General features: G+C 33.6%; 2 protein-coding genes across 2 annotated transcripts in view; one reads left to right on the top strand and one right to left on the bottom strand.

The window, feature by feature from the left end:
• The window catches only part of LOC109831397 (transmembrane protein 53-A-like), an 89,443-nt gene that overhangs the window by 35,255 nt on the left and 45,070 nt on the right, over positions 1–9,118 (top strand).
• LOC109844777 (NEP1-interacting protein 1-like) lies at positions 1,208–2,643 on the bottom strand. The gene is made up of 6 exons (XM_020413906.1): positions 2,592–2,643; positions 2,315–2,493; positions 2,144–2,227; positions 1,894–2,060; positions 1,697–1,709; positions 1,208–1,570 (listed from the first exon to the last, which is right to left on the bottom strand). Exons 1-6 carry the CDS (start codon positions 2,641–2,643, stop codon positions 1,439–1,441), a joined length of 627 nt encoding a protein of 208 aa, XP_020269495.1. The 3' UTR covers positions 1,208–1,438.

Below are 9,118 nucleotides of genomic sequence, written 5' to 3'. Positions count from 1 at the left end.
TGGAAGGAGGGCTATACTCTCCAGATCTGGAACTAAGACGAACCCTGGTCGTTTGTTTTTGGGATGCGCTAATTGGAAAGTGAATAATTGTGGATTCTTCAAATGGGTGTCTGATGAAGAGGAGTTTGAAGGTTCAAAGGCAAGGCTTGTTCAAACGAAGCAGTCGAGCGTGATCCTGCAAGTTTCAAGTGTCGTGTCAATTGGAGAAGTTCGGGAAAAGAGAAAGATTGAAATTGATATTATGGAATTGTTGAAGCTTGTTGTATTTGTTCTTTTATTCGGTATTTTTCTTGGATTTTTATTTGGTATTTTTATTGGATTTGTGCTAAGTAGGGTGTAAGAATGTATTATTGGATGAGTAAGATTTGTATTTGATATGATAAATTTGGTCTTTTATTGGATTTGTGCTAAGTAGGGTGTAAGAATGTATTATTGTATTTGTACTAAGTGGATGACTAAGATTTGTATTTGACTGTGCTTAGCAAGGTAACCAGAAGGTAAGCTCCTTGATCAGACTGTCAAAAGATGTGCACAAAAGAAAATTAGGAACCACAGTTTGTCAGATGCTCAAATCCAGTAGTTTTTCACTTGGTTTTAGAGAATTAGATTTATTTACCAAACTGGAACAGCATGAATTGAAGCAAAAACTCAGAAACTTTCTTAAAATGTGCATCCCTAATTTAAGAGGTTAAGAAAGTACCACTTCCTTCCAACATTCACACTAAAATTTATACAACACGCTTATATTAAGAGCTTAAAATGTGCGTCCTCGATTAATTTTAATGCGTTATAGGTTGGTTTGTTCAGTACACCACCCACCATCATAATCTAATCAATGTAAGTTTCCCTGCCACAAAAAGACCTTAATAATCTTTCACTCATATCTACCGAACAACTATAACCTAGAAACTTATCAGTTATTCCTTAACAACCAAGATACCTTTGGTTCTTTACGATCATGACCTCAATCACATACAAACGTCTACCACTTTCTAATGCATTGACAACTTGCAGAATTCTTCAGCAGTAGAATCTTAGGAGTTAAATCAAATTTTCAGCAACCAGTAGAGATAACAGCGAACTCATAAACCTTGCTATCCTAGTCTCACAAAACATCTAGCTAAGCATTTTTCCCCCACCTCTTAACATTCTATCAAACAAGTAACGGTAAAAAGTACAAAATCCTACATTGCTTACTAGGAGTCACTCAACCAAACAAAAACCTCATGAAAATAAAAGAAGGTTAGGTGCTCCATGAGGTACTATTATATGTCCAAGGGAGAATAGATCTTTACATCATAATACACAAAAATATAGCCACACAAAATGGGGCTCATTGAAGAAAAACTACATAAAAGAATTGAAAAAGGAAAGGGAAGAACTAAGAAACATCAGCATACGCAACTGAATCCTCTCGCAAAAAAAAGGAGGAGGAGATTTAGATATCTCGCCTACAAAGCGGGCAAGAGCCATGCCTGATAAGCCAACTGTCAATGCACTGCAAGTGAAACATATGCCGACAGTGAGGCAAGCACCTTGCCGTTTCCCCAGTTTGGAAGTCAGCCACCATCTAACAGCTATGCATTCTTCAAATAATACAGAAAAAAAAATACTTACTATTCCTACTTTCATCACATTTCATGCCATCTTTGCCTTTGAAAGATCCTTCTTTCGCTGCCCTAGCATGTAAGTATACATGTGTGGGCTCCCTATGACAAGATGTGTTCCAGCAAAAGCCAATCAGAGTACTCCCATGGATGAAGCTTAACACTTACTTCAGAAATCAACGTACGTTTAATTTACACAATCAAATGAATAAAGCCAAGTTAACATTTCCTCCAAAACACGAAATTTTTTGAACATAAAGCTCTCAAAATATGTCCATAAACAAACCTGAAGGCAAACAGATAGCAAATTTTCTCTCCAAAGTCATCACCATTGTTCTGCTTCGAAATCTTACTCTTTTCAAGCTTATTAACGGAATCCTTCGACATGCCTCCAGTGCCGCCGGTCTCAAAAATATCAAGAACCTCATTGAAGGGAGCATCAACAGCACTCATCTACAATGAACAATATCCTCAGAAAAAACACGAGTCTTATACTATGATGCATGTTTCATTACCCAGTAAATGTTAAAATATACCTGACTCTGCACTGCGCTCTGAACCGCAGGGCCAACCTTCTCTCTGACAAGCCTCCCACTCAAAAGGCTAGCGAGGATGTCAATCTGCAAGCAATCAATTGCATAAGATGAATACAAATATCGCAAAATGTATCCCTTGTGAAAATGAATTGGGTTTATATTCGAAATTACCACATAGAGGATGCTCCATATACCAGAATCATTCGAATGCCAAAGGGCAAGAGAAGATTCAACGACTTCAATAGAGAAAACAGCACCAGAGATCGCCCCGATTCCGGCCCCTCGAAAAAGCCCACTCTCAGTAGCCAATCCAATTACCCCACCAGTAATCGCTCCTACAACTGAACACACTGTTCAAAAACAACAAAGATCAAATTTTGATCAGAAAAACTAAATTAAGACACAAATTAATTGGGACCCAACTCAAAAATTGAGACAAATCACAAACCTGTAGCAAAGACACAGGTGACAATAGCGCATATGATCTTTTCAGCACCCATTGACTCATAAAAATCACATTTAAGTCATCCAGACAACAAAATTGGTAACTGTCCTTACCTTAATTAACCACCTCAGCCACTTCTCTCAGAAATCGAAAACCGACACTGTGAGCTGTAAACGTTATTCGGGTGAGCGTAGAAAACCCGGTTGTGATAGTGGATTTCTCCCCGGGAGTGGGGAGCGGAGACGTAGGACGGAAGGTCCGAACTCCGTGATCATATTGCTTGTTTGAGTGTGCTTTGGCGTTCATTCATATTTATGTTCATATCTTATATCGCCATTGTCATTAGCTCATTATCTATATCATCCACTATCTAGTTCATATTGTTTACCCTTGTGTTAGTTTTATATCCTTGCACATACATTGTCTATATCTCTTTGTTAGGATATATCTTATTGTTTATATATCCTTGCATATATTTCTATCATATAGGATATATCACCTTGTGTATATTGCATATTCTTGCACATAACTCTTTGTATATCTATCTTGCAAGAATAAACTTGTTAATTAGTTTTAATTGGCACTTAATCGGATTAGATTAGCTTAAGACCCTAATCACCCCCCCTCTAGGGTCTAACACCTGCAACAATATAAACACAATGACAACAAGTTAGATTAGGTGTACATTAAACCTAGAGACATTGTAAAACATGAATGAAACAGTTAGAATAAACATGTTTGAATTCAACTTGACAAACTCATCAACAACATACATACCTTCAAATCATTGAGATATATATGGCTTGTTTCCATGTGCATTGTTGATGTTGATATACCTGAATTTGACATTTGTTCTTTAAAGAAACATGATGATAAATCAAACATTGAGTTACGGTTACAGAGGCATTTAATAGGAGTAGTTAAGCAGGACATAGGACATACCTTTTCATGACCCTTATCTATGTGTAAATTATGTGGACATTTCATGGAATTATTTGAATTCAAGACTTTCATAGGGATAGAATACCGAAATAGGGCATATCTTTAATCTTTAATAATAGTAATAGGTAATAGATATATAGTATGGAATAAGTGCCGCTCATATCATCAAATGCCGAAATTGATCTTAAAAATGATAAGCCATAAACATATGGTTGAACTGAAGGTAGCCTTGCATTTTAGTTCAATCTAGAAATCTGAAAGAGAACATAGTATTAAGTCATGAGATGCATTAACAGAAGGATATACTTATAATGGATGTGGCAATAATAGAACAATATAGTGAATGAGAAAATACTATTATACTTTCTGCTTTGTCTTCGAAACTCAATTGCCTCTTGGGTTTGTACTGTATAAAGGGCATATAACTCGTCCTTAACATTCACATCTGCTAGGTGGATTTCACCGTTGTGACAACAGGATGTTGGTGGCTCGTGTTCAAACTTTTTTGCTCCACAAAATGAACAAGACTTTGGAGTGCATAGTTTATGTAACAAAGAACATACTGGTTCATGGTTAATTTGCCCTAGAAAGAAAATATTAGTTTTTAGTATTAAATAAATTTAGATCTATAAAATCGTGTAATTATTTTAATAAATTATAAAATTATTAAAAAATAATGAAATATACTATTAATAAACACATATACACAAAACAATAATAATATATATTTATGTTTATTTCAAACCTTGGTTTGAAGTCATTTGGAAGAAGGTGCTCTTATGCAAATGTATGGTGATTATGCAATCCAAGAATTAGAATGTAAATTTCTACAAGAAAAAGAAAATTTAATGCATTAAATTATTAATTATATTTAACATAAGCAGAGCAATGAATATAATTTGAGAGAATAAGTATATTTTAATTGATATTCAATAGTACTTGATTTTTTTTTCTTGAGAAATTTGGTACACTATACATGCATCATTAATCACAAATAAAGAGAAAAGAAAAGGAAGTTGCTTCACTCACCTGGATCACCCACAACCTTAGAACTGATTTTGAGAAACACAACGCAAATCCAACCAATTAAAATGTCTGCATTTATATGGAAAAATGTTAAATTATTTAATCTAGACGTAAAAGTGTATTATAAAAGTGCACATCATTTCAAACATCATTTCTGAATTTGTTGTTTGAAATGCTAGCTGTTAGGAATTTAAAACTGTGAAATGATGATTCGTGTAAGTGATTGATCAGAAAATTAGGTGATCATTTATGATGAACTGACACGAAGGAGGCACATACACATCAGAGACCTGATATATGGATATGGAAATCCGTGAAAAACTTGCGCACTAATATGGCGAATTATTTGGTTTGGTAAATACTGGGCGTCGCAAAACATATTTCTAGATATCTTGAGTTTTGTTTATGTTTGGATTATATCTGCTAATATCTCTAGGTATTAGGGTCCTTCACGCTATTTTTCTTAATGAAAATAATTGTAGCAGAAGCTCCATATTTATCTCCATAGAATAAGTTACATGTCAATTCAATATTAATATCAACAGAAATGCCTCCACCAGTCTTTTTATTGAGAGAGAGGGAGAGAGACAGAGAGAGGGAGAGAGAGAGAGAGAGAGTGTGTGTGTGTATATATACACATACATACACACACACATGGACAGTGCCTTTGCATTTAGTAGAACAAATACAAACAAAAAGGTCCAACCTTGAAAAGAGATCTGATTTGATCTAGAAGGCAATTTGATCTAGAAGGCAATTCTCCCTCTGACCAGTACCTAAAAGAACTAAACCTACAGTATGAATGCCAAGACATTTAAAGTGTCGTTCTCAAAAAGAGGAAATAAATATTGCATAGGTTCATTCTGAGAGAGCATTTTGTGTATAAAGATTAGGAATGTATCAAGCAAAGGGACATAAAGGAACATGGATCTAAAATTATTTCTGACATATATTTGCCCATGTATATTTTAACTAATCAAATGAAATTTGTGAAATTTCTGACTTCTAAATGAAACAGAATTCGTTTAGGATTTAGGCGTATAACTTGAAGCTTTTATAAACTGGACACTACACCAAGAAATTTTGTAAAAAGCTTTATCACTTCAAAGTTCAAACATGTGATATCAAAAGTTGATCGGTTATGAGAATCTGTCAACAAAATAAATTCTACTTCCCAATGGAACCAGAATTTACTATTTGATGCTAATAGGAAACATTCTACGCCTAACAAACTTAGCTCACAATCACAACATCAAAAAGCCAAAACATGAAGTAGTGACACATGCAAACCTAGCAGATAAATCACATCCATAAAAATTGAGATAGTTTTAGAATCCAATTATAACCTTAAGTATCCAGCTCCAATTACTCAATTTACAGAGCAAAATTCTCAAAAGGTATCAAATTCAAAAAATTAAAGGATTTTGAGGGGTTTAACCAAAAAAAGCTCAAAACATCCTCTCAAATATGAAACACCATGCTATCTAATTAACCATACTTTATTAATTCTTCAGAATTTATAATGGTGGACCCACTAATAACTCTCGGCAGTGACTGCATATGGCAGAAAAGGGAAAGAACACAAAGGAAGAACAAACGAATATCGCCTGGAAACATCCATTTATTTCATGAATACAAGAATATACAATATATAAAAGTAGAAAAGACTGGAAAAAGATTCAAAAACAGGAAATCCCAAGATTCAGTTTCAGTAGCTCATTCAAATTTTAATAAATTAAATGATGACTGTCTATTAAAAAACTATGGCACCAACCTACCATTCACCTCCCCCTACGCCCCCCTACCCGGCACCCCTTTCAAACAAAGTCAAAAAGAAATGGGAAAAAACTCACTTGCTGCTTCTAGATATCATACAAGCAACCAACCAGCAAAAATGGAAAATAAATAAATAAAAAACAAATTCAAACTACAATTATATTTGTGTGGGTGTGCAAGTGCATATTGTGGTCATGCATGGTGTGTGGTCAAAGATTTTGAAACTTTTATGGATTAACCTCCAACTAACGCATCAAATCTTTAATTCCAGTAACACAACCAAATTCAACAAATCAACAACTTTAATTGCCAACAATCAACTAATGAAATAAAGACCCTAATCAACTATTTGTCCTAAACAAGCCTCGTTTTCTATGCATAAACATCTCATCTCCAAGAAATAATTCAAATTAATATTTAATATAAAAAACACGAGAAAATATATGGAGTGCTTAAGAGGAAATTACGTGGATCTTGAGTTTGGAATACCTTGTTAGATATCAAGGATAGGTTTCATGAAGGAGTACTAAGTTAGTTGCATTTACATGTCTTGGTAGCCTTTCTTGAGCGGCTTAAGGTAGATTTCAGAAAGAGATATGGAGGTGGTAAGGCTGACACGGTAACTGCCAAAATTATCTATAAATAATTTGGGTGTGTTTTCTTCTCTTTTCTTTGTTTAGGAGGTCCTTTTCAATTTCTATGTATCATCGGGGATTCTCATGATATCATGTTTTCTATTATTTGCAGATCAATTATAAAGGAACATATGCAATATATTCTTGAGCATGCCCACAAGATACAAAAGGTTTTAAAAGTTAAGGCCCAAGTTTCAGAAATCAAAAGCATCATGTTGTAAAACATTGAGAAGGTTTGTACTTTGTTTCACCGTCCGCTTCATCAATACCTACCATAGATTGTATATGATTAATTGTAGTGTTAATATTCTTAAATTTTGTCTGCTTGTTATGTATTTTCCCTTTTTTTCTACTATTCCATGTATATTAAAAAAATATTGTAGGAGTGCTAAGTATGTCGTATAAAAACCGAATATATTCTACTATACAAACAATTTAAAGTTTGAAAGTTTCCTGGGAGGTAAAAAGATGTAGATAATCTTGTAAAAAATTATTAGTTTGGGAGAACTTAAACTAATTGTAGCTATATAGTGTCTCATCCATTAGCCTTTATTGTAGACTGCACCATAGATGGATCAATATCAGTGGATACACAAATAATATTAAGAAGAAATCAGACACAAATTTAAGCAAATAACTCACCACATCCAACTCTTCCACCAGCATTTCCGTGGCATATCCCAACTTAACTTGGTGTTCCTTGTCATATAGGCTACACAACTAATGTAGAACTAAAAGTATAATATTATTGTTTCATATTGGTAACTTAGCAACCATATGACAATCAAATCTGAAGGAATTATTCATCAAATACTAAAAATGCATAATCATCTAAACACATGACAATTACCAAATTAGCAACCATTTGGTTACAAAAAAACATGAAAATTATAGCTATATAGTGTCTCATCCATTAGCCTTTATTGTAGACTGCACCATAGATGGATCAATATCAGTGGATACACAAATAATATTAAGAAGAAATCAGACATAAATTTAAGCAAATAACTCACCACAGCCAACTCTTCCACCAGCATATCCCAACTTAACTTGGTGTTCCTTGTCATATAGGCTACACAACTAATGTAGAACTAAAAGTATAATATTATTGTTTCATATTGGTAACTTAGCAACCATATGACAATCAAATCTGAAGGAATTATTCGTCAAATACTAAAAATGCATAATCATCTAAACACATGAAAATTCCCAAATTAGCAACCATTTGGTAAAAAAAACAGTGATAAGCACATAAATACCAAAATTAAAAAATTAAAAATGAAGCAAGCCCTAAATCAAATAACATAAAAATTATAGCTATATAGTGTCTCATCCATTAGCCTTTATTGTAGACTGCACCATAGATGGATCAATATCAGTGGATACACAAATAATATTAAGAAGAAATCAGACATAAATTTAAGCAAATAACTCACCACAGCCAACTCTTCCACCAGCATATCCCAACTTAACTTGGTGTTAACTTGGTGTTCCTTGTCATATAGGCTACACAACTAATGTAGAACTAAAAGTATAATATTATTGTTTCATATTGGTAACTTAGCAACCATATGACAATCAAATCTGAAGGAATTATTCGTCAAATACTAAAAATGCATAATCATCTAAACACAAGACAATTCCCAAATTAGCAACTATTTGGTTAAAAAAACATGAAAATTATAGCTATATAGTGTCTCATCCATTAGCCTTTATTGTAGACTGCACCATAGATGGATCAATATCAGTGGATACACAAATAATATTAAGAAGAAATCAGACACAAATTTAAGCAAATAACTCACCACATCCAACTCTTCCACCAGCATTTCCGTGGCATATCCCAACTTAACTTGGTGTTCCTTGTCATATAGGCTACACAACTAATGTAGAACTAAAAGTATAATATTATTGTTTCATATTGGTAACTTAGCAACCATATGACAATCAAATCTGAAGGAATTATTCGTCAAATACTAAAAATGCATAATCATCTAAACACAAGACAATTCCCAAATTAGCAACTATTTGGTTAAAAAAACATGAAAATTATAGCTATATAGTGTCTCATCCATTAGCCTTTATTGTAGACTGCACCATAGATGGATCAATATCAGTGGATACACAAATAATATTAAGAAGAAATCAGAC

This window comes from Asparagus officinalis, chromosome 1 (assembly GCF_001876935.1).
Source record: "Asparagus officinalis chromosome 1, Aspof.V1, whole genome shotgun sequence".
In the NCBI taxonomy this organism is placed as follows: domain Eukaryota; kingdom Viridiplantae; phylum Streptophyta; class Magnoliopsida; order Asparagales; family Asparagaceae; genus Asparagus; species Asparagus officinalis.
The sequence above is the reverse complement of the archived record's forward strand: the minus strand, read 5'-3'. Positions and strand labels throughout refer to the sequence as shown.

What these genes read in the sequence shown, in the direction of transcription:
- LOC109844777 (XM_020413906.1), bottom strand. Translation starts at nt 2,643, where the DNA reads ATGGGTGCTGAAAAGATCATATGCGCTATTGTCACCTGTGTCTTTGCT. An exon ending in CACCTGTGTCTTTGCTACAG is followed by an intron (nt 2,494 to 2,591) that starts GTTTGTGATTTG and finishes GTTTTTGAACAG; the next exon opens with TGTGTTCAGTTGTAGGAGCG. An exon ending in AGAGCGCAGTGCAGAGTCAG is followed by an intron (nt 2,061 to 2,143) that starts GTATATTTTAAC and finishes TGTTCATTGTAG; the next exon opens with ATGAGTGCTGTTGATGCTCC.